The sequence below is a fragment of the Ptiloglossa arizonensis genome, chromosome 10, assembly GCF_051014685.1.
Source record: "Ptiloglossa arizonensis isolate GNS036 chromosome 10, iyPtiAriz1_principal, whole genome shotgun sequence".
NCBI classification, from domain to species: domain Eukaryota; kingdom Metazoa; phylum Arthropoda; class Insecta; order Hymenoptera; family Colletidae; genus Ptiloglossa; species Ptiloglossa arizonensis.
The window spans coordinates 16,660,079-16,683,594 of NC_135057.1; the positions used below are offsets into that span (position 1 = coordinate 16,660,079).

Below are 23,516 nucleotides of genomic sequence, written 5' to 3' on the forward strand. Positions count from 1 at the left end.
GACAATATTTTATCTCTACGCGGGGACAAAGTGTAGGCTTTTCGTGTTTTTATAACCTAAAAAAGCGATCGCACTGCTCCGTATGCGTACCGGTGAACGCCGTGGTGCCACCTGACAGACTCCGGGAAATTTGAGAAAACAGCATTTCCTTCGGCCCATGCGCGTGAACTTTAATCGAATTTTCGCGTCGCAGTGCCGAACACGCGAAGAACCTTCGCCTCGATGTGCAAGCAACACGCACGCACGGCCCTGCGTTCGAAATTCAAATTTTTCCCTCCAGGAAACGGCACCGGATCCACCGCCTCGCGAACCTTCCTCGGATTTTCCGATCGAAACCAACGGAAATTTTCCTTCGTTCCTTCCTCGATTGGTTCGTGTACGCGATCGAAACGTCGAAGAGATTTTCATTTTGAAAAATAGGTTCGCTTGCGTGGCACGATTACGAAGCGCATGACAAACAGCGACACTGTCGAAAGCGCTGAATACGAAATTATAACGGCTAATACGTTTACAAAACTCGCTGCTACTGCTGGATTCGAATTTAAAGAAATTCTACGGTAGTACGCGAAAAGCCTGAATTCACTTACGTTTTTGTTGTCCCGAAGATTCTCCTCCCTCTGTATGAAAAAATCTTGAATAGATTAACAGGACACTGAGCACTAAACGGTTGGGCGTTTAATGAGCCGTGACTGATTGCTCGTTGCACGTTGCCAGAAACTCGTGCACGACCCGCCACCTGGAAACAGACGTTCCAACTAAATTTTCTACGTCTACTATCTTTACCACGTTCGATAACTCGGATTGTTATAAATAGTTCGCAGAATTATCGTCTTTGAACGGAGAGTCGCTCCGATACACGATCGGTAATTCAGATCGCGTGTTACCAATTCCCATAACACGAAACACCTATTCTATATATCTCTAAAAAATATTTTACAACGAATTTTATTTAAACGACCTGTACACAAAATTCGGTATTTATCGAATTGGTAATCTATCGTAGAAACTTAGTGACGCCATCTAACGTTTCCGGTGCGCAACAAGTAGAAGTTTATCGTGCAGAAGAAGAGATCGCATTTGGTGTGCCTTCGAACGAATCGAAATAACCATCTCTGTCTAAATATCGGTTCTTTTCGATACGACGAACATGTTTTTATATTTCTATTTCTATACTGATTAATGTAAATACCGAAATTGAACGAGTCTTTGTCGATTGGTCAGTTGTGTTTTTAAAGGTCGCTAGAAGTGTTGTACGGGCGGTGTGTCACGTGGTCTGAATCAGGCTGAACCGTCATTTCGTGACAATGGCTGCTCCGATGAAGAAACGTGACATTCAACAAAGTACCGAGGACAAGAGTAGCGACGATGACGATCAAAGTTCGTTGAACAGCGAGGATAACGAACAAGATGCGGTCGAAGAACAAGTAAGATGTTTTTATGTATGTTATTTGTAAGATACAAAACGTTTGTTTCCTCTTAACCTTACTTTCGAACACGCGGTGTTTGATACAATTTTGTTTTTGACGATCAAATACGACGAGTCGCATCGTTACGAGTGGATCGCAATGATCAAAAATGATACATAAGCTTTTAAATGTTATTTACAAGGTTCGAGAATCATTCACCCTACTGTCATTGTAATCGATGTGGTCGTCATTCTTCAGGGGCAGTCTTGCACAAGTTTTCCCCTGAAATATTTTTATTTACAATCAATTATTTTGTAACGAATCGAACATGGAACGTTAACTTGTTTGATTAAAATGTGAAATTTTTGTAACCAGGGAATGGAAATTCAAGTAGACTTCGAAGGAAGAAGTCCATTAGACCCGGATTATCACGGCATCAAGACCCTTCTGCAACAACTGTTTTTGAAAGCGCATATCGATTTAGGTAGTCTGACAGACTTGATTATTTCTCAAAACTATGTGGGTTCCGTTGTCAAACAGTCGGAAGATTTGGAAGGATCGGACGACGAAGACAGCGACATTAACGACGTGTTCGGTGTTACCACGGTGATCAATTTATCTAGCGGACAGGTAAGCATTTACTTACAATGTTTTTGTATCGGATTCTATTCCATTTACTATATTGAAATTTTTGTTTCAGAATTATCCTTGCGTACAACAACTTAGAGAACTATTAAGACAATTGGCGAACGAACATGCAACAGACTCGACCAATACTATGATAAAACATGTTCTCGAGAACGATTTGGAAGCTCTAGGCTTGTTAATTAACGAAAGATTCGTAAACATTCCGGCACAGATTTCGGTACCACTTTTGGAAAATTTAACTTCCGAAATAAAACGAGCAAACAACAAAAGGATGCCGTTTAACTTTTCTTACTACGTATTGATCTGCAAATTGTACAAAAGCGAAGACCAAAAAGTTGGAAAGAAATTGAAAAGCAAGAAAAAGAATAATACGGAGGAACCGACTATTTTATGGAGCAATCCGGAGGAGGAAATTTTTGCAGAGGAAGCGACATTTAGTTTTGAATTTTCCGTTGAAAAGGAATCGGACAGCGGTTTGTCCGGAACATGGACCGAAACGGACAACGAGATGATACCCTATAGAAGAGTTCTTCTATTCGAAGCGACAAAATTGCAACAAATTATTGATAAAATAAAAGTACATGTTTCTTTTTTATAAAATAAAAAACCAATAAAAAAAACTAACGATAAATTCGTTTCATATTCCTAAAAATCCTTCCTTCTATGTACTAAAGGAAGGTATACGCTTTATAGAAGTAACGTCTTTGATATCTTTTGTACAATGAACTGTAGTGTGTATGTACAGTACGTGTAATCAGCTTTTTACAATACACCTTTATTTCTAATACTTACTTCAACATGTTTCCAATCACTTCTCCCTTAACCATCGTTTATTCATTTTCTTTACACGTATAAAAATATGTTTCGCACGTTAATCGTGAGACCATATATTTCGAATGTAACGAATGTATCGACAGTGAACGAAACGAGTTACCGAGTCCAAAAAATGTTCTCCAGCGTCTGTTTTTATGTCGATACGTCTGTCGATGGAAAAGATTGCTTTAACGGTTTGGCTCTTCTTCTCATAGTTCCTAAAATATTTAACATTTCCGATACCGCTGGCGGTGCGCTTTCCGCTTCTTGTCGTCTTCTTCTTTCCTCCTCTCTTTGTTTCTGCAACGAAAGAAAATCAGTTTCTATAACAAATCTTGTTCGTAGAAAAAAATTTCTTTCCACGAATATGAAACTCACGTCTGTCTGCTTCAATGTAAAACGTCCACCTTTTATCTGGTTGATGATATCATCGATGGCTGAACAAATTTCAAAAGCAGCATTATACATAGAGCCAGCTCTTGAGACACTTTTCCTCGAGCGATCAACAAAATTCAAAACATAATTACCTGGTTGTTGAGCAACCGCCGGTGTTTTTTTTGCGATTCCAAGCATGTTCTCCATATCGGTTACCGCGTCGCGTTCCGAATTCGTTTTTTCTTTCGTCAGCAACTTGATCGAAGATTGACCACCATTGTTGAACATTGGCGGCGGCGGTGGCGGAGGCAGAGGAGGTGGCGGTGGCCTAGAAAGTTTCTCCTCGAGCTCGCCGATTTTCGCCTTCAAACTTTGAACCACACCCTCCAGACTTTCCACCAACTTCTCCGCCCTTTCGGCCCTCTGCGTTACCACCTCTAGCTCCGACTCCGCTAGCTTCAACTTCTCCTCCACTATCTCGAATTCCACGTTCGACTCTTTCTCCTCGAGTTTCTCCTCCAGCATCTGTATATGAGAGGCGTGGTTCTGTTGTTCTTCCTCCAACAGTCTCTTTAGAGATTCAACCTCTTGGAGAACCGTCAATAATCTTCCATTGGGGTCGTCTCCGACTTCGGCCATCAAGAGAGCGCTCTGATGAGCCAGAACGTTTCTCTCTTTTTGCACCTGGTTAAAAATTCAAACATTTTTAACGACAATTCGCGCAGAAAACGCTACCTTCGTTCCAATGAAACTAGTACCCTATTTTTAATCGAGAAAATTAACCGATCTTATTTTAGCTAACCGAGAACGAAACGCAACGCTCGATACAAAGCGTAAATATATTAAACGTTTCGTTCGATCGACGGTTGGACATCAAAGTATATAGTCGAGAAACATCGATGCTTACCCTTTCCGCCTCGATTTTCATAATCTTTGCGTTCTCCCTCTCGCGATCGCATTGCGCTTTCAACGCCTGCACTTCCTCTGCGACCATTTTCGTCACCCTTTCCATGTTTTCTTTATGCACCTTCATTTCGTTCACTTTTTCCTCGCCTGCGGTGAAAAATTCATCGTTTAACGAACATCGATTTGTTCGTTCGATCGATGTTACGGAAAATAATCGAAAAATCGTTTAATTACATTTTTGCCTGAGAGATCTTTCCTCGTCCAACTGCGTGGTCAAATGGGTGACTTGCTCTTGGGCCTCGAATTCTTGAAGCCGTGCGGAATGCAACTCTGTCTGAAGCCTGGCTATCTCTTTGCTCAGTTCTGAAAATCGCTCGCTTTCGTGAGTGATCTCTATTCATCGCACGATGAAACCATAAACCACGAATTTACCTTTCACCGTTTCCCTAAGCTGATCGAGATCTTCGAAGTTCGAATCGACTTCGTCCGACACTTCGATATCCAACGATCCGTCGGGACTGTTTTGCAAAAGTTTCTGCGTTATGATCTGCGATCTTCGTTTCAGTTCACGGTTTTGTCTGTACCACTGAAAATTTCGATTTCGTTTCGTCGATAAATCACGCTCACGGCTAGGAGTTGTTTCAGATTTACCTGTGACGCCTGTTGCATAGCTTTGTGCATCGCACCTGTCTCCACATCGTACTGATGCTTCAGTTGCTTGTATTCCTTGCACACCGCCTCGGAAACTAGAAAACAAAATTTTCGTTCGGGAATACCGGTGTTCGCGATCAAAATCGATCACGATCGCGGAGTAAGGTAACTCGCGCGTTTACCTGTCCGCAGTTTTTGAAGCTTTTGCTCTTTCTCCTGGACTTGCGATTGGAGAGTATTATTTTGCCTCTGCAACTGTTGATACTTCTTCTCCAGGTCGACATGGTCCTTGTTCGCTACAATTAGAGAAAATATCGGTAAAACGTTCGATCGTGAACGCACCTCACGAACTTGAACGTCACGAATCCCTGGTGATATTTTATTCCGATCGATTTATAACACTATCGCGTACGGTCGCTGACTAATAAAACCGTCGCAACGTTCGTTTTGCATGCAGGAATGAATCACGACCGAATAATGGTTAAGTCGTATTACAGATGATTGGCCGTGAACTATAATCACGCATCAGCCACTTCCCTTTCGCCGTGCATTTTTGTCGATGTTCGTCTCTTCCTTTACGTAACTCTATTACGAACACCTTCGATCGTCTCTACGATAACAAATCGATAGATTGTTTAACAACGAAACGCGTTAGACGCTCTTGTAGAAGATTCCTTTTAGAATCGACGCCTTGACCCTTGTTCGTGCCCCTGGTCGGAATTTCCATTCGTCCGATCTATGCGCGTACGTATCTCTCGACGGATCGAACGAAAGGGAAAAGGATCGGTCGGAGGAATCGTCGAACGGGATGAAAAATTGCAAGATACGAAACGATCGTGGAAAAATTCCACTTCTCGGAGAAATATTGGTTTGCTCCGGCGCCTCCCTGAACATTTCTCCGAGAAGATACGCCTCGCGAAGAAGCGTGCAGCCGCTGTTCCATATTTACCGAGCTCCATATCGCGCAGCTGTTTAATCGAATTAATGCTCGAGAACGGTAGGGGAAGAAGCCGTGTTTCGTCACTTCGTTAACGATGACTAATGGGAATCGTAATAAAGTTCCTTAACGACTTTAGGCGCGGGCATAGAAACGCACACTGGCCCGCGAAACTTATTGCTAATTATTAATTACCGGCCTCGGTCTTCTGCAGCAACAATTTCCGCCTCTTCTCCGACTCCTCGTATTTACTCTTCCACTTGGTCTCGAGGCTGTTGCTCCGGTTCAGTTTCGCGACACCGGGTGGCTCGTTCGTCTTCCAGTTGGCGAACACCGGCGAGGCCAGCTTCTCCTCGGAGTTTCGCATCTCGATACTCGAGGCCGACAAATTGTTGTTCCTCGGTCGCATCTGAACGGAAGCGTCGAGCTTCTCGAAGGACGCCCTTTGAGCGGCCACCGACACGCCTCTGGACAGCTTCTCGAAGGATCCTCTGCGGGTCGGGGGACATCTTTCCTGGGCTTTGAACGCGGCCGATATCCTCGGGACTGGAATGTGCGAGTGGATCACGCCCGAGGACGTCCTCGCCGGCTCCGCGTTCAGGACGATCTTCAGTTCCGTTTTGTTCATGTCGCCTCTGCGAACAAGAATAGAAGTCGGACCTTCGTTAGCCGAGTTACAGACCGGACCAACTATCGACCGACAGTTTCGGAGAGTTCCTCGACGCTCTCGGCCGGCGAACGCCCGGTTCGTTCTCGCTACAATTATAATTGAGAGTGACGATTCCAATTGATCGGTCTAGGTTCACTTTGGCGCCACCATTGTGCGACCGATCAATCGACACTTTCAAGTTTCTTCCCTTGTACGGTGCAATAACCATTTCCACGAACAATTCTATATTTAACCGAGAAAGGATATTTCTATCGAAGTCCACCCAAACGGCAGAGGGTTAATAACATCGGCGTTCCCTAAAAATAAGCTTATTGGTCGCGCCCCCCGTAGCCAACGAACGTTAGAAATAGCCGCGATGTCAAAACGTATTCGTGACTAATCTCGAAACGCTAAGTACCGAGATAAGTTGTTCTTCGAGCCGTGCAAGCTTACCGGGAAATGATAAACGTTACGCAAACCGAACCTTGAATCGCGTTCTCATCATCTAACGCAGTTTGCCGTCCAAGATCTCACGTTCGACGAACGAACGAACGAAAACACTAGCTTTAACGTAGATTCGCAACCTCGACCGATGAATCGACCGAGCTGTACCGATTCCTATCGGACATTAATCGATCTACGAGCACTCCACGAATTGTAAATATTATCGACACGAGTGTTGCGTCATTCCTCAATTGTCCTCTATTATCGTAACCGACATTGTTGCTCGTGGAACAGCCGCGCGCTTACCGAACCGTCGCCAGGATTCTCACAATATTACGCGTCCTCTGTGTTCACCACGGTTAACAGTCGCGCGTGAAAGCCGAAAGAAAAACACCGTGGATCCGTGCTCGACCCGGGACACGTGGTTACTCTTCGCGGGAGCTAGCCGAGTATCTCCCGCAAACGCTTCGAAGTCGTTTCGCTGGAATGCGTGCGTCACCGTCCCCGAGGATGATCGTTAACGGGACCCACAGCGACGTCATTCTGGAAAGTCTGACGTCTCGGCCACTTTCGCGACAAGTGCTTGGATAAGGGCCAGGTTAACGACTCTCTGCGCATCGAAAGCCCGAGGCCCTCCCATTTGGCGAGACTGCCAGCAAAACTATCAACGATGCGTACTCCTTCCAAATCGTTATCACCGATCCGAAACTCGAGTATTGATCTTTCATTGAACACGAGTTTCCGCACGATGCGTGTGTTTCGATCGGGGAACGTTCGGTGGCTACTCGACGCCTAATTCTCCTCGTCTCTTTGGATCGATCGAGCTTTTAGACTTTCGCGAGTCTCGTAGAATGCTAAGAGAACTGACTTACGCGCGTGCCGTAAGTTTACAAAACTTATCCATAATACTTCGGTCCCCGAGATTACTCGATTGCGCAATATTGTCAACAGTCTGGCAGGGAACACAGAATACCGGAGATTTTTGCCACCGGTTCCGTCGATACGTTCGTTCGTCGAGCGGAACGATAGAAAAGGTACAACCGTGATCGATGTTGGAAAAGTAAAACGTTTACCGTCTACTTTTCGTTCGAAAGTGGTACGCCTCGACGAAACCGGGGCAACTGCTCTAGAGTCCGCCAACGGAGTAATCGTTAGAGTTCATCGTTAATACGGAATTACACGTGTTACGAGCGTTTCGAGTTTCGAGTAACTCGGAGACAACAATATTTGAATCGCGATCGATCCTCGATCATTTCTGTTGACGGTAAGCTCGGCCCGCGTATTCCCGCGGGTCGTTCGATCGCGAAATCGAGCGGTTTTCGAGATGCACGCGTCGGCATAATTCACTGGAATGCCGAGGATTCCATGGGCGTTTTTACCAACGGGCGACTATTTTTAATCCGCGCGAGCCCGAGCGTGCATCCGACCGGGGACGGACGCGCTGCCTTCAGGAAGAAGAAAATGATAATTTCGAACGTGCCGTGTGATGCGAGCCTCGAGTCCGCGCGCAGGTCGACGGTCACGTAGATCGTTGCACTTTTCCGCGCGCGGCACGCCACTCGCGATTCAATCGATCGCCTTGTTCGCATCGTTTCGCCGTTTCCGTTGCCCGTGCCGCAACGGCCGCGCGCGCGGTTTCCACGCGCGGAAATTCGCGATCGTTCGCGAACGGTCGATTCTACATTGGGCCAGTTAGGTGCAGAATCACGCGTCGCGATCGCCTCCGCGGAAAGTCTACAAAGTCCTTTCACTTTTCCTCTTTCGCGTTCGGTGGACGTTGAACGCCGTCAAACGGCGTTCTCGTAATCGAGCGCACTTTCCTACGATGCAATTTCCCGCATTCCGTTCGCGGTCCCGAACATCCAGGAATCGTACGTTTCCCTTCGTTCGGGGAAACGCAAAGAAAGAAAAATCGAACGATCGCGAACGATGAATTCTCCCCAACTTACAGCTCTCGATCGCCGGATGTTGACACCGATACTAAATCACGTTCGAAGGAGTAGTCACTGCATCTTCGGGGCTCGCTCGAACGTAGCTGGCGAAGCAACGAACAACGATCAACGATCTTTAACGAAACGCACTCGAGGAGGGAACGAAACAAAGACTCGCGAAGAAGAGGAAAGAAGGTGCGCGTTCCTCGACGTTCGCGCGGATACTGCTCACACGGCTGACCGTAATGTCACGTTATCTCGAGAGGTTCCAGACGACTCGAAAGAGCCCCGAGAGTACGTGCCCTTCCTTTAATGAAAGCCATCGGTGTGTGAGTGCACGGACGCAAGGCTTCCTCATTGTCCGCCAAAAACTGCATCGCGCGCACATACGTTCTTTTGCTTATGTGTGTGTCATTCCGCGGGTGTTTCGAAAGAAATCCAGTTACCAAAGTGCCGATTGATTCGATCGACCTTAATCAGCCCTTTCTTCTTTTCATCCCGCGTGGTAAGTTTTAACGAGTTTTACTTCTTTTCGGGTTAGATCGTCGCATCGTGGAACGTCCATTTACAGTTTCTCGTACTCCGTAGAACGATTACGCGAGATGAATCGCTAATTGTTGTATTCTGTACGGGCGTATTATCTGCAGGTCACGAACCACTTTCCACGGAGGATTTCGATTATGGAAGAAGAAGTGCGTCGAGCGTCGTTCTTTATTATCGTAACATGGTTGTTTTTCGTCGTTTCGTGGGATTCCAACGAAGAAAAGTATTGCACCGCGCTCTTCGATTTGCGACTTCTCGCGTGATCCGTCGTCCAGTTTGCTTTCGTAACACCTTATCGTCGCATCTATCGCCCGTGAAAGATGCTTAAAAATGCACGTCACTGCATCGAGGATAGCGTGTTTGTGCTCGTGGACGAGAATTTCATCGAGAGTACGTGCAACGCGCGTGTCTACGGTAACTTGGACGCGTAACGTTGCCTAATCGAAACGATCGTCGAAATACGTTAACCGCGATTTGATCGTTATCAAGGTTGACAAACACGAAATGTGTGCTTTACGCATTCCGCGGTAAATAACCGAGAGTTGTTTGTCGCCCGATGAATAAATCAACCTACCGACGAATTTTTATCTCCGGTACAGCTGCGTACGTATTCGCGAAAGAAAGAAAAACCGAAGAAACGTAGTTGTAACGTCTACGTGTACGGACTTGAGTCATGATTTCTGAATAATCGTCGAAGCCAGTCTTTGTCCCCCGGTTCGGTTGCCACGGAAGCACGTTGACGCCTTTGCGATCCGCGTTCGTGCGAACCGTAGATACAGAGAATCGAGTAGTTTCGTTCCTCGAGGCCAGGCCAACCGCCGTTGTTTCTTGTCACCGATAATAATAACTCAAAAGAACGATCCTCCTCGTTCGGTTACGAGAACCCGCTCTTATCGTAGAACATCCAACGAACGGAGCCGAGCCGTTCGAGTCGTTTAAAATCTACCGTATATTAAATTCATCGTTTTCGTACCGAAAAGGTTGAACGGTGATCAGCTGCAAGGTAGCTTTCCATTCGTTCCGAGCACACTTATTGATCGTGTAACTGCGCAGCAAGGATCTATCGCGCAGGAACGTGGCGATTCAAAATCCGACTTTCTCCGCAAACACTGCGAACGATATTTTCTCGGAGAGCAAATATTTCTCCTCTTAAACGTCATACGTTACGCCGTATTAAACGTTCAACGATATCGTTTGCCTCAAATATTTCTTCTCAGTCCAAGTTTTATTCTCGGAAGAACGATTGCTTACCACGAAACCATTTTCTTTCACTTTCGGTGCTGGACCGTACACGATCTGCGCCCGTATACCGTTAAATCGCCGCGTTTAAATAATAATTAATCGCAAAGTTGTCCGCGAAGATTCGTCCAGAAATCGCAAAGTGCTCGAAACGCGGGTTCGCACAAGCGCGTGGTTCAAACTCCCGTAGAGTGGCATCATTAAACAGCTTTATTGTCTAGAATTATTCCCCTACTCTCGTCATAACTAAAGAGACGTGAGTCACGTTCATTAAGTATGTAACGGGTGGTCATAGAGTTCGCGGAAACTGGAAACGAGATAAAGGACTAGGATTTAAGATTTCGCGGCGGAGGATTCGATTACACGACCAAGCCTCTCCGGTTTCGCTCGTCTTCGATTCTTTTCTCGTTAAACCGTGCGAGAACTGTTTTCATTCTTTGCTCTGCCGTGCCCCTTCGTTCTGTACTTTATGCACCTAATCGATACGTATTTCAGACATAAATCGGTGTACGCCCGAAGCGTTTTGTTTCACGGTGTTTTATTCGGGAATAAATATCGACCGTTATAAGATATTGGATAGCAGAGAAATCTCCAAGGGAACGGAGCAAGATTGTAAAGCGAGTGCCTAGTAGATCTTAATTCAAGATCGTCGTTAAATTAGCATGCTCGTGATGAATCTCGTTGAGCAAATTCGATGCAGAATAACGTTTCGTTGTTTATAGGTCAAGCGCGTGGCATTGGTAGCCCTGATGTCGTAAACTCATTTTTGGACAAAGTATCGTGATGTATGTAAATTACGAATTATCAATTAGCATCGCACTGATACGTATCTTGACATTGTTGCGCCAAATTGATTTCAACAAAGTTGTAATAATATGCTCTCACAAAGTGTACAAAAATAGGCAATTGTAAGTGAATGCGTATAACTCGTGTATGTATGTCGTAAGTGATTTAGGGAATATTCTTGTCAAATTTTTCTCATGTTTATCCAACAACATAGAGACGTATGTTTCCAAGTTTGAAATGTTTTCGAAATATTTCTGACTTTTTTTCCGACGAGACGTACGAATGCCTAATTAACGTAAAGATTCGAACGAATTGTTTGCGAAACATCTTACAATATCCAGGTTAAAAAGCGTGCATTATTTTGCAGCGCGTGCAGTTGCCCAGCCTGCTTCTTATATATCGCTTTTATACAAGTGCCGACATTCAGTGAAAGGAATAATTTTCTCGAATTGTAAATAATAAGCGCTTCGATTAGATAAAAGTAATAATAAAGTGATTCGAGCTTGATGTTCTGCTGGACTGATAATCATGACACGTCTAAGAGGCCGTGCCTCTTTAATGGTCATCGTAATGATCAGTTTTACTCTGTTAATTGTTATTTATCATATTCTCAGTAATGAGGTCGAGGACATCTCGTCCAATAAACTAAATCCACGATTGAAAATCGAAGAAGTTTATCCACTGAGCGATCTTACAGAGAATCCCCGGAGTATTGCCAGAAAACAGGAAATAGAGGCTCGCATAATGGAAAAGTTAAAAAGTGACGGAGGAAAATTGTTCGCCGATATTAATTATGGTAGATCGTACGTAGATTCTGTACCCTTGTTCAAGGGCCATAAAATTGTGCACCTCGATTTAAAAGGTGCTCCACCCAAAGAAAGTTATTACAAGTACCTACTAAGATTGCTCAAGAAATTAGGTGCTACCGGTATACTCATAGAATACGAAGATATGTTTCCTTTCGAGGGAAAGATTCAAAATATCAGTGCGCATAATTGTTACGACAAAAGAAATATTGCAAATATTCAAGATATAGCTAACGAAAATAAGCTCGTAGTCATACCACTGGTGCAAACCTTTGGTCACATGGAATTTGTACTTAAGTTAGACGAATATAAAGATTATCGAGAAGTACCGCGTTACCCTCAAGCTGTGTGTCCTACCTATAACAAAACTCTTCCATTGATTTACGAAATGATAGATCAAGTTGTGGCTGCACATCCTAACGCGAAACATTTACACATAGGCGCGGACGAAGTGTATCAAATAGGAGAGTGCTCTAGGTGTTTAGACATAATGAATAAAGGACAATGGAACAAAAAACAACTATTCTTAGATCATGTTTCAAAAGTAGCAAGATACATCAAAGACAGGTACCCAGAGCTCACGATTCTCATGTGGGACGACGAATTTAGAGAAATTTCTCCCGAGGAAATAATAGACAGAGGACTACATTTAATGGTAGAACCGGTTGTTTGGAAATATACTACCGATCCTGGGGTATCGTTAACGGATCAATTGTGGGACAGCTATGCAGCTGTCTGGAGAGATATCTGGGTTGCTACAGCTTTTAAAGGTGCCACTGCACCGGATAAGTATTACACAGATATCGCGTATCATATGAAAAACCATCAAAGTTGGCTAGAAATTATTAATAGGTATTCTTCTCAGATTACATTCAAAGGTGCTATTTTAACAGGATGGCAAAGATACGATCATTTTAGCGTACTTTGCGAACTCTTACCATCTACCATACCGTCGCTTGCTGTAAATTTAGCCATTCTACAAGCTCCAGATTTAAGTGGACTTCCGATAAATGTACCCGCTCCTGTACTGCAAGCATTACAATGCGAAGCAAAAATTTCCTTAAGTATTCCAGAACCTCAGTACGGATGGACCAAATGTAGCTACCACGGTGTAGCAATTTACATTGTTCTTTTGCGACTTTTTTCTTTGACTCAAGAAGTTAATAAAATGGAACAGGACAACACATTCAAGGGGTGGTTGAAACCGTATAATATAAAATATTGTTTCTCGAGTCCTAGTCACGTAGAGCGAGCAGTTGCAGAGCTGGACAAATATAAAATGGAAATAATGTATATTGAGAAAGAAATGCGATCGGCTATGGAAGAAATATATGACAACTACACCATACAAGAATGGCTGGAAATTTATATTACTCCTTTGAACGATAAATTCACTCAATTGTGGGAAGCTAAAGAAAAAATTTTAGAAAGAAACGTGTGGCCAAGGAGACCGTTGAAGAAGTTAGACTTATAGCGAGATAAATGCTGATATTGAGAAACGAATAGCTATCAGAACCCGTAATAAGAGACTGAAGACCATATTAGACTAAAGACAGAAAAGATGTACTGAGATATTTAGAATTCTTATTTTCTAAAAGGACGAGTAACAATCGATGGTGTGTAAAAACCTATGAGAACTATATAATTTTACACCTTGTACGTTTAATGTATAGAATTGTACTCTATACCTCGATTCAAACGAGTGATCAAAATCTATCGATTTCACCGTCCGTAAACTATTCTCAATCATTCTATTGCGAACGATCAAATTTTTTTATATTGTTTAACGAATATTCAAAAAAACACGAATATTTTTACAATCAGCACTGTTGAAACGTGAACTTAAATTTGAAGTTTGTATATATCGACACCGAATCTCTTCTCGTTCTACGAAGTGCTGATTGTAGTAGTTGATAGAGTGTTTGATTGACTGTAGCGTCGACTGCGTCGTTCAAAAAATTATTTCTATACCGTTTTACAAATTCCTATTTCCCTGATTCCTAGAAAAAAATGCCAACTAATTTATTTGCTATTTATTAACACTTTTACCCTTTAATGCTTCCAGTTTGTATTTTACATATACGTTATAAAGTTGATTGTTCCAAGTATACGCACATTGCGGACTTAATCATTCTCACTTGTTAAAAGTATTTACATTCGACGTGTATGTTTCTGTTCTCAAGTATGTAACGTTTGCATGAATAGTGCCATTAATAAATAGATACCAGAGAAAGTTCTTCAGTGAGCGAACAGTGTTTAACGTTAAAACGTTTGATAGACCTTTTACATAATTTTCGTTCGATGCCATTAATTCTAAAACGTGAAATTTATTCGCTGATCATTAACTTTTGTTCGATTCTTATTTAAGACTGACTTAGTACTTTATTCACTCATGATTATTTAATAAATACTTTCAAACCGAACAATTTTTTCACGGACATTTGTAAAATTACCGAAGTCTCAAATATTGAGTTCATAGCATGTAGTCAATCGACGATATGTATGTACGTTACTACATGTATATTATCATTATTATTATTATTTTTATTATTATTATTATAGCAAAAGTATTTTTAACATTGTTACGTCGAACCATATTAACATCAATTACCATAAGTAGTAAGATTCTATCAATAAATAAATCTGTTTTTAAATCTATTGCGAAGACACCAGTGGTTTATTGCATTGGCCCCTCAATATACAAGCGAACCATCAAGTAACAATTGGAAAAGATACGAAAAATATTCGTTCAACATCTTATGTACACGCCTTTCATCTTTAACGCTTGTATTCTCTAATTCTATTGCTTTGGACGTATTATCTCTGTGCGTAAAAACAATTGTATTTCGATTTAACAATTATTTTTTTACTGCAATGTGCACACCGTTGACTTCGACGAGGGTAAATGAGGATAGAAAGGGATCTGACTTTGCCTCTTGGTTGGAATTCTTTTCACAACTTTGTGAATCGTGGCCATGTCGACCGTGTCTCCTATTTCCGCGGTAATTATAGGTTTGTGGTAGTCTTGATCGGTTTTCGTTAATCGAACGCCCAAAATTTGCGCCGCCAGAGTCACTATACACAAAGACACCTGCAATTAAATAAAGCAATTCTTCGGGACTAACACGGGCAAAAGTTTGTTAGAAATTCGTGATACAACTCCGGTAAGTATTATAATTTATGAACTATACCGCCTCGCCGGTTCTCGCGGATACATCGTGGGAAGGAAACCCGTTTTCCGCGGCGAATTTGTGGCTTCGATCTCTTTTGACCATCCTCTGATGTTCCATGTCGCATTTGTTTCCAACCACTGCCATTAAAGGTGTTTCCTCGTAGCTGTTGCTCACTTTTCGGATTTTATCTATCCATTCCTCTAGAACATCGAAGCTGAAACTATTCGTGACATCGTAGACGAAAAGAATAATCTGAAAAGGACGTTTTCGTAAATATTTCACCCGTGTTTTAGAAATGCATCGAATATTTCGACAATCGTATTCCTTTTTATTTTCTTACGTGAGCACCGAATACATATTTGTCCAGCATTGTTCCATGAAGCGCAAGGCCACCGACGTCCCAAAGATGTAGATTAACATTCTTGTAATAACCGATGCCAATGTTCTTCAAGAAGAAGTCAATCCCAGACGTTGGCGTGTATTGTCGAGTGAATTCGTTGTTGCAAAATTTCTGAGCTATGCTCGTCTAAACAGGGATCCTTGAATTTCAGTTATCGAAAATTGCTACTCGACTAGTACAAAAATCCATCATTTTTTTTCTAATTAAAATATACAATATCCATCGGAAGGTACTTTTGTTTGCGTAACACTTCTCGGAAATATAAATACGTTTTAAAGAAACACTCCAAAAAGTCCAAATTTCCTTTCAAATGTATTATTCTCTCGGGAGTTGTGGATTTGTAACAGGTCAGGATTTTAATTGGATTTATCATCGGATACCTCCCTGGGTAATTCAGACTGTACGTCGATTCTCGGAAGAACTTTGTTTACATTTGAATTGTAGAAGGAAATTCTTGTATCAATCGAAATTCACGTGTTGCGTTCCTTCTCTAGTTAATAGTGCAAGATCGTCGTAGTTGCTCGAGGCGATCTAAGAAGCAGCTGCGTTATTAATTAAAGACGGACGAAACAAATTAGCAAGAGATACGAAACAATTCGTGTCACGAACATGCAAACAAACACGTTTCGAAAATAAAACGTTTTCAAAATGATCAAATGAAATTCTTAGCTTTACAAGTAGCTCAATCTAGCCGGAACAACTGTTGGTTGTATCTACGAAAACGTGTTTGAAATCGTGGGCACTGACCACTTCGCACGAACGAAATGAATCGATACATTGCTCTGTTCTTTTACGTCCAGACACGACCCTTGACACGAAACAAACATTCAACATTCTGCCGGTAAATAATTGAACGTTCTTCGAAAATTCACGATCGAAAATCGATATTCTCCTCGATGAAAATGCAAAGAAACAATCGAGGGAAACGGAAGACAGACGATTGCGTGCAATTGTCGGTGACGCACTTTCGAGCGAATATCGCGACGCTTCGAAACTCACTTTGCCGGATCCGGAGTCACCGACGAGGACGATCTTGAGCCTTTTCGCGACCAGGTCTTCCTCGACGTCGGACATTGAGGAAGATCGGGATGGGAGAATGCGAGAGGAACAAGCTCGTTGAAGAATGTTTCGGAAATCATGCAAAAAGTCCTGGCAGCCACGACGGTTCTGCGTCGACTATAACGCAACATATAAACGAAGGGTCTGGCATGTGGCTGGAGAATGAAATCGAGCGAATCGACCGACCGGCCGTGGCCAGTGCGACGTCGTCATCGTCTACACGGTTGCATGAATAAATTAGCGAATAATCGATAGCACTGTGAGCGCCACGGTGCGTAGCTGTCCGGTCAATGGTTGTTTTTTTTTATCCACGATTAATTACAGACGAATAAAAATATTCTTTATATCGAGGAATCAGTAAATTTTCTTTATATTCTTTCGTAAACGATTTTTTTTACAAGTACAGTAACGATCTCGAGACGGTCGGAATTCGAAAAATTTCCATTCTGTCGAATATATTTCTATGTCTTACAGGTCTTCTGCTACTAAGTAGTCGCGTATGGACATGTTCAAAAATGGCGTATAAAAATATATACATATCTGGTATTTCGCGCAAAGTTTCTTGTCGTAATACTAGGAATAAATATTCGAGTCGAAGGTGGATGTCTTGTCTAGTCGTAGTTGCCACGTTTCGTCTATCTGGAACAAAAATGCATTCCGGATAACGTACTCTACGCGCAGGCATCGTCGTTTCAACTTTTATTGTTAAACGTTAGCGCATTACCTCGTTGATATATTTATCTGCCTCGGTGGTTGGTCGATCATATGGAAAACCCTATGCATGTATTCTTCGTAGCGTATGTACAAGTATTAATTAGAAAAGATTTTTTTAATTGAAGATCAGGTCCTTGTAATTGGCTAGGAGGTAGTAATTCGACACTCGACAGCACGTCGATGTCCGGACGACAGTCAGTCTGTCGGCTCGTTCGAAATTCGCTTTAACGATTTCGTAGTACCTTCCGTCGCTGTAACATATTGAACTGATGACGATGCGTGACACTTGTCGCTCTTGTTTCAGATGCCGCCTCGCGCACCTACCTCAAACTCAGGCATCGTAATTTGATGCACTTAACGCGCAGTATATCTATGGCTTTCTGACTCTTGTCGGAGAACCGCAAATTCTCCGGGTCCCAACGCAACTCCAGTCGTTCTAGGTTCGGACAGTTGTTCGCGATCCCGTCCATCAACTGATCCACGTGAATGTTTACGCCCAGTCTCTCTTGCGTTCCCATCACGAGAATCCTGAAACCATTAATTCAGACGCTCGTACGAGTCCCGACCTTCCCTCGGAAGAACGTGTTATCGTTGAACGATATCGATCGACGAATATCTCACTTGGCGTTAGTTAATATCGGCAACACGCTCTGCCACAATTGATCGGTGATATGGGGCATGCCGGACAAGGCAAGTCCCCACAATTGATGACCGTATCTCGATAGAAATTTGTGGAGAGCGTCGTCGTTCAAGTTGTCCGAGCTATCTAGATCCAAGGCGATCAGGTTTCGAGGATTCCCAAGCTCGGCCCAGGCTTTCAACACGCTGTCGTTGAAGCCGTTCAGTTGACCGGCGCTCAGGAAACGGAGTCCTGGAATCCTGGTCAGCATATCGATCAGACACTCCGTGGACAAGTCGGTCGCGGTTACGTCCAACTCTTGGATGCTCGACTTTTCCCATTCCACTTGCATCACGTACTCGCTTTGTAGATCTGCAACAAGTTTCGCGATAAGTCTTCTAAGATTCGCATAAAAGAAAGTCGAATTACGTTGCGGTAATCGTAGGTACTTGTTCCTTGCATCAGGACACATTTCAGTCTCCTGCTCCTTTGGAACAGGGTCTTCATCGTCGAACCGGTAACCTTGGAGCAGAAATTCACGGCCAAACATTCGAGCTGGATGCAGTTCGAGGAGAACGCGTCGATGTGCGAGTCGTCCACGAAGTTGATCCCGTAGAGATTGATCACCCTTAAATTGGGAGTCGCCGATTTCAGTTTATGAACGTTTATAACTTCGTAGATCTCTTCCTCTTCTTCCTCCACCTTCTCGTACGTACCTAGGCAACGATCGCATATACGAGTAAATCGGGTGTTCCGTGCTCGTCTTAAAACTAGGCTGGAAAAATCTAGTCGAATATCGAAGTAGCTGCGAACCTATGAGATGAAGAATCTCCAAGCCGTTGATGAAGTTGTAGATCTTTCTCATGAAACCCTCCATGAAAATCACCTCCGACAGGCAGATGCACATGTACTTCAGCTTGGTGGGGAAGGCCTGCATCTCCGAGAAATCGTGCAACTGCATGGCGGTGGAGAAGTCGAGAAGCATGTGAGTCAGATTCGGACACTTGTTCGCCAGTTCGTGGAGAACGGTGTGGGTGATCAGTTCGATCGGGAGCTCGATGTATCGCAACGATGCACCGAAACGCGTGCTGTCGCATATCAATTATTATTTCCTCGTTTATGTTATCGGCATTGATTTTTAAATATCTAAAAATTATTTCCATTATTTTACGATACCCTCTAATACATATATGTATCATCGTCAGTGTTTACTAATTATTTTGGCAAGTAGGACGCTTCGGGGACGTATTTCGGGAACGAGCGTTATCTGCCAAAATTCTTCGGATTTTTCTCGCCCGTGAATGTGTCGTCTACCTGATCAAGTGCAGCAGATTGTCCAAGGAGCTGACGTGTAACCCGCTGATCTCCGGCCGCAGGGATACGTGTTTCCATAGACGCGTGTCGTAAGCAATCTGCCGCCACCTTTTACAGACACGTGCGACTCTGCATATTTCACGGTGAGAGAGGTAGCTGAAGACGTTCAGAATCACCTTGTCCGGGAGCTTCTCTATGGTCTGGAAAAGTGAAAAGCACCGTTCGTTCAAATGTTCACGTTGGGGACGATAAACATCTTAAAGACGCGACCGGAGCTCCGACGTTGTCAAGACATTTCCATGCTCTTCGAGTACTTCTCTCGATCACTTACTGTTCCTGCGAAACGACTCTTAATCACACCACCTTCGGAGACGAACATCTGAGACGTCTCCACGGCGATCTGACCCCAGACATCCACACCCCCGAGATCCATCTTGTTGTTTTTTCAAAACGAACTCGAGACACCGCACGGTTTTTTTCACGAGGAAACTGTCCCGGAGCGTACTTCGATCGGTAGAGGCTCGATCGAATTCTATTTTCGATCAGATTTCAAGATCCCGGAGACCGATCTATCGGCTGAACTCGCTATACCACCTAGCGTGCACAAATCGATCTTTCCACCATACGGAAGTATTCCGATTCGCACCGATAGATACAACAGCCGAATATTCGCGCGTTTTAGGTGGAGGCGGATCGTGAAAATCGCGGCACACAGCGGAATTCGGGGAACCAGAAGTTCTAAGTCTTCACGGCATTTCCAATCGGATCGCGCCTGCGCGCCGTCCTAAATATAAGACTTGGAAGGCCCCGTCTTCGCTTTAATTTTAAACTCGTCACCCGCAGCCAAGGTGCATTTCCTTGTGTTTCTCCCGAAACGTCAAATTCGGGATGAAGTTTTGTAAAACGTTCGAAACTTTCGGACGTTCCTCTCGAGGGTCGTTTGCGAGGACGAAAACCCTTGTGCAATTCGTTTCAACCTTTTTCGCGTCGAGATCCAAGCAGAAATTATTGAAAAATTCAATCGTTTCGTAGAAGATACGATGAAATTCGTTTCCTAAATCTAACGACACGTGTACTTATGTTTTTAGGTAAGAATTTCTGGCTTTTCGGAGGTAATGGTAATCAACGGTACGCGTAATCTTGTTGTTTTTCTCAGGGATCACGGATTTTCGAAAAATCTGTCAAGACACCCAGGTTGATCTCAGACTTGGAACTTATCCGACACGAGACCGACGACGAGACAAATTCATGCACGTGGCAATGAACAACGATATACCATGCGATACAATATAAAACGTTTCATTGATGCAGCGAACGATGCAACGAATTTTCCCAATTGTTGAAATATTGTTCAAGTATTGTACACAATATTTGTCGATCGAACATTGATAAAATTACCTCCAGATACTAAGAACTTTAGTATTTCGATCGGACAGCTGAATCGTCAATACCAGAGTTGGTAGGTCTAAAGCTCAACCACTCTGTACACTCATTTTTTATTAAACAACGCGAGCAACTTCTTTAATATTTATTCGTTTCGTGACATTGGTCTCCGTTGGGGGCAATCACGCGTTATATATTTTAACAGCTAGCACCGTCACGTAAATCAATAAGACACGCGATTAGAAGGTTTCCTTAACTACAGATCGGATCGCGCATTACGTTCGAGCTTTTGTAACGGTTACTGCATGGATTACGCAATGGAGAGGTGAATACCATCGGCGCAATTAAAAAATCTGTTTTGAGGACAAATGCAAATCTAACAACGACGCAACGTTAAATAAGTATCTTAGCTTTAGTTTCGGTCGAAGGTTGTCGAAATCGAACTACCGCTTCGCCTCAACGGAGTCTAACCACTTGGTTCGAATGAAACATTTACCGTATTCGACACAATTTTGTATCGATAAACTTGATTTCCGAGATCCTCCCTGGATATAGCGCTCGTGGCATGCTCTACGTTCAATCGATGCCAGGTGCTCATCATTGTAGCTAGTGCTCACAATCGGTTCGGAAACAATCGAACAACCACTCGGCACCGCTAAAATGGAATCGCGGTACAACGATCACAACGTTCGACGTCCTTTCTTCATCTCGATTTCACGTGTTTTACAGAATCACGGGAACACGATATTAGTCGAACACGAATTTACAGTGGGGACCAATTTGTCAGAAGGCTGCTAGTTGACTGGACCATACCAGGATACACTTCGAACCGAGTCTGGCTTAATTAGTTATAAATACAGGCAAGCAGTCAGTCAGTCAGGCAAGCAGACGAGATAATAATAGGTAGAACCGATTAGTATACCCTAGCGACGCAGATGTAGAAAAGAAGTCGACCTCCGAAACGTCGATATCCCGTGGTACTTTTATTCGATTCGATTTATTCACGTGATCGCTCTTTGACGATAAATACGCGATAAAATCAATCTCATAGAAGAAATAGTATCGTAGAGTAACGACAGCCTAAAAACTAGCGATTACCTAATGGAGAAATCCTTGGCTAAGAACGATGTAATCGTGATTCTCTGTACGTGAACGAAAAGACCGTAGGCTACCGCTCTAAAGTGAAAATGGAAATATCGTTTCTAAGGGAATACTTTACCGTGTTCGGTCGTCTTATGGTCTCGACGCTATCTTCCTCAAAGTTATTGCGCTGTTGAAGAGCCACCTCCACGTTCAGGACGTTCCAATTGGACATTCTTCGCGCGTCCATGGCGGAAATATGACGATGGATCAGGAACGGATTGGAACATTAGAATGTTAAAATTTTAGGAAAGACCGAGGTTTGTATAAACTGGGAGAACATTGTTGCACACCCTTTCGCGAACTGCGTATCGATCAAAAACGCCACGTTACCATCGCACTACTTGTTCGAACGAATGAAAAATTCAAAATACACTTTCACGATGCCGCCGATACACTCCAGTCGCACAATAGTACTCGAGCAAAAGGAAAGCAACCGTACGACAAGATTTCACGCAAATATCTATGTGTCCCGTGCACGATTTATGGCGTAACGCGAAGATCGAGATTGCGTACGTTCTTCGTTCTCGTTTCTCTTCCGAGAGTAACTCAATTCTTCTGGCGGTGAATGGAAGATGTCTTTCCCGTGGTAACATTTGCTATGAAATCTTTTTTTCTTCGATGAATCGTACCGACGCTCGAATTATGTAATTATTTTAGAAACGCGACACTTTCTTACGAAAAATTCCTTTTCTTTTATGCTTCCTACTTTTCGTCGGTTTATCCGAAACGTATGCAATCTTCGATACTCGCCGGAAATCGACCTACTCGGTCATCGTGATGTTCTTGTGAAAAGCACCCTGCGTTCTGGTTCGGAGGTAAAAAATGTAACTAAAATAATCTTAACTTTCTGTCGTTCCCTAAAATAGATTCGCTGGAGTGCTCCGCCACGCAAGGATTCACAGCCAACAGAGGGCCGTCACGTTAGATTGCGGGACTTTTCGAAAATTCTACGACAAAAAAACACGTTGGGTTATATTTCGCATCATCGAAACGTTCCGTCTACCGTAATTATTTACACCTACGATTAAATTGTTAGAAAACACGACAAACTCTAATTCTATAGGCACCTAAAGTTATAAATATCGACTTGCCAAACCATTTGGTATCCTGTTTCACCGATAAGCAAAAAATTATTACAAATATGTACGATAGGTGACAATTGTTGTCGGTGTTTCGGTTATACGAAATAGATATCCGTATAAATTAATTAAGAAAGAAAGTATTTTTGAGAAAAGTAAGAAGTAAACGCGACTCATTGGTGGAGACACTTGTACGCGTCATATTTTTGAAAGACTGTTGCGGTCAAGCCAAAAAGAAATTATATTTTATTCGCTCGAAGACTGATTTTTTTGCTATTCCAATTTGCTAGTACGTTTAAGCGTAAAAACTTTGAACGAATAGCACGCGCCGTGTACGCACGACAGTTGTTGAATATCCTTTTGATTGCAGGCCAAATAGGTACCATTTGGCTCAGCGCCATTAGCAATTTGATTAATTAAGGCCACATATAATGTGGATACAGCGGCGGCGGCTTACAGAATCTTGTACGACGTAAATTTACTGTTTATATGTTTACG

At 43.1% G+C, this 23,516-nt stretch overlaps 6 protein-coding genes across 14 annotated transcripts; 3 read left to right on the plus strand and 3 right to left on the minus strand.

The window, feature by feature from the left end:
- The first annotated feature begins 1,055 nt into the window (after positions 1–1,055).
- On the plus strand, positions 1,056–2,843 carry LOC143152127 (protein BCCIP homolog). Its single transcript, XM_076321881.1, has 3 exons — positions 1,056–1,424; positions 1,782–2,036; positions 2,107–2,843. The coding sequence occupies exons 1-3, from the start codon at positions 1,305–1,307 to the stop codon at positions 2,650–2,652; spliced, it is 921 nt and encodes a 306-aa protein (XP_076177996.1). The 5' UTR covers positions 1,056–1,304; the 3' UTR covers positions 2,653–2,843.
- LOC143152121 (uncharacterized) lies at positions 2,809–10,247 on the minus strand. Its single transcript, XM_076321860.1, has 10 exons — positions 9,878–10,247; positions 5,932–6,371; positions 4,982–5,095; positions 4,800–4,894; positions 4,581–4,734; positions 4,383–4,511; positions 4,150–4,295; positions 3,395–3,926; positions 3,246–3,304; positions 2,809–3,167 (listed from the first exon to the last, which is right to left on the minus strand). Exons 1-10 carry the CDS (start codon positions 9,976–9,978, stop codon positions 3,021–3,023), a joined length of 1,917 nt encoding a protein of 638 aa, XP_076177975.1. The 5' UTR covers positions 9,979–10,247; the 3' UTR covers positions 2,809–3,020.
- On the plus strand, positions 8,728–23,277 carry LOC143152129 (uncharacterized). 2 transcript variants are annotated; one of them, XM_076321884.1, is made up of 3 exons: positions 8,728–9,265; positions 21,526–22,196; positions 22,806–23,277. In XM_076321884.1, exon 1 carries the CDS (start codon positions 8,759–8,761, stop codon positions 9,071–9,073), a length of 315 nt encoding a protein of 104 aa, XP_076177999.1. In that variant the 5' UTR covers positions 8,728–8,758; the 3' UTR covers positions 9,074–9,265; positions 21,526–22,196; positions 22,806–23,277. Both variants share the same exon structure in this region, with proteins under 2 accessions (XP_076177999.1, XP_076178000.1).
- Positions 11,231–14,801, plus strand: LOC143152122 (hexosaminidase D). Its single transcript, XM_076321861.1, has one exon. It carries the CDS (start codon positions 11,857–11,859, stop codon positions 13,606–13,608), a length of 1,752 nt encoding a protein of 583 aa, XP_076177976.1. The 5' UTR covers positions 11,231–11,856; the 3' UTR covers positions 13,609–14,801.
- On the minus strand, positions 14,165–17,051 carry LOC143152128 (ras-related protein Rab-28). The gene is made up of 4 exons (XM_076321882.1): positions 16,707–17,051; positions 15,648–15,833; positions 15,326–15,559; positions 14,165–15,225 (listed from the first exon to the last, which is right to left on the minus strand). The coding sequence occupies exons 1-4, from the start codon at positions 16,779–16,781 to the stop codon at positions 15,001–15,003; spliced, it is 720 nt and encodes a 239-aa protein (XP_076177997.1). The 5' UTR covers positions 16,782–17,051; the 3' UTR covers positions 14,165–15,000.
- On the minus strand, positions 17,130–22,884 carry Fipoq (F-box/LRR-repeat protein FipoQ). Of its 8 annotated transcripts, XM_076321865.1 has the most exons (9): positions 22,705–22,761; positions 22,016–22,112; positions 19,414–19,613; positions 18,913–19,187; positions 18,549–18,815; positions 18,102–18,471; positions 17,805–18,008; positions 17,491–17,746; positions 17,131–17,405 (listed from the first exon to the last, which is right to left on the minus strand). In XM_076321865.1, the coding sequence occupies exons 1-8, from the start codon at positions 22,710–22,712 to the stop codon at positions 17,596–17,598; spliced, it is 1,572 nt and encodes a 523-aa protein (XP_076177980.1). In that variant the 5' UTR covers positions 22,713–22,761; the 3' UTR covers positions 17,131–17,405; positions 17,491–17,595. The 8 variants fall into 8 exon arrangements, with proteins under 8 accessions (XP_076177985.1, XP_076177980.1, XP_076177978.1 ...); XM_076321863.1 differs by having other exon boundaries at positions 17,131–17,401; positions 22,016–22,884; XM_076321862.1 differs by having other exon boundaries at positions 22,016–22,884.
- Positions 23,278–23,516: the final 239 nt, after the last annotated feature.

Coding starts and splice junctions, on each gene's coding strand:
- LOC143152127 (XM_076321881.1), top strand. CDS start 1,305: ATGGCTGCTCCGATGAAGAAACGTGACATTCAACAAAGTACCGAGGAC. Junction 1,425..1,781: donor AAGATGCGGTCGAAGAACAA/GTAAGATGTTTT, acceptor TTTTGTAACCAG/GGAATGGAAATTCAAGTAGA. Junction 2,037..2,106: donor TCAATTTATCTAGCGGACAG/GTAAGCATTTAC, acceptor TTTTTGTTTCAG/AATTATCCTTGCGTACAACA.
- LOC143152129 (XM_076321884.1), top strand. CDS start 8,759: ATGAATTCTCCCCAACTTACAGCTCTCGATCGCCGGATGTTGACACCG.
- LOC143152121 (XM_076321860.1), bottom strand. CDS start 9,978: ATGACTCAAGTCCGTACACGTAGACGTTACAACTACGTTTCTTCGGTT. Junction 6,372..9,877: donor CCGGAGATAAAAATTCGTCG/GTAGGTTGATTT, acceptor TCTTGTTCGCAG/AGGCGACATGAACAAAACGG. Junction 4,512..4,580: donor GCTTAGGGAAACGGTGAAAG/GTAAATTCGTGG, acceptor AGCGATTTTCAG/AACTGAGCAAAGAGATAGCC.
- LOC143152122 (XM_076321861.1), top strand. CDS start 11,857: ATGACACGTCTAAGAGGCCGTGCCTCTTTAATGGTCATCGTAATGATC.
- LOC143152128 (XM_076321882.1), bottom strand. CDS start 16,781: ATGTCCGACGTCGAGGAAGACCTGGTCGCGAAAAGGCTCAAGATCGTC. Junction 15,560..15,647: donor AATATGTATTCGGTGCTCAC/GTAAGAAAATAA, acceptor CGTCCTTTTCAG/ATTATTCTTTTCGTCTACGA. Junction 15,226..15,325: donor CCGCGAGAACCGGCGAGGCG/GTATAGTTCATA, acceptor ATTTAATTGCAG/GTGTCTTTGTGTATAGTGAC.
- Fipoq (XM_076321863.1), bottom strand. CDS start 22,126: ATGGACGCGCGAAGAATGTCCAATTGGAACGTCCTGAACGTGGAGGTG. Junction 18,816..18,912: donor GGAGATTCTTCATCTCATAG/GTTCGCAGCTAC, acceptor ATCGTTGCCTAG/GTACGTACGAGAAGGTGGAG. Junction 18,472..18,548: donor TGTCCTGATGCAAGGAACAA/GTACCTACGATT, acceptor AACTTGTTGCAG/ATCTACAAAGCGAGTACGTG.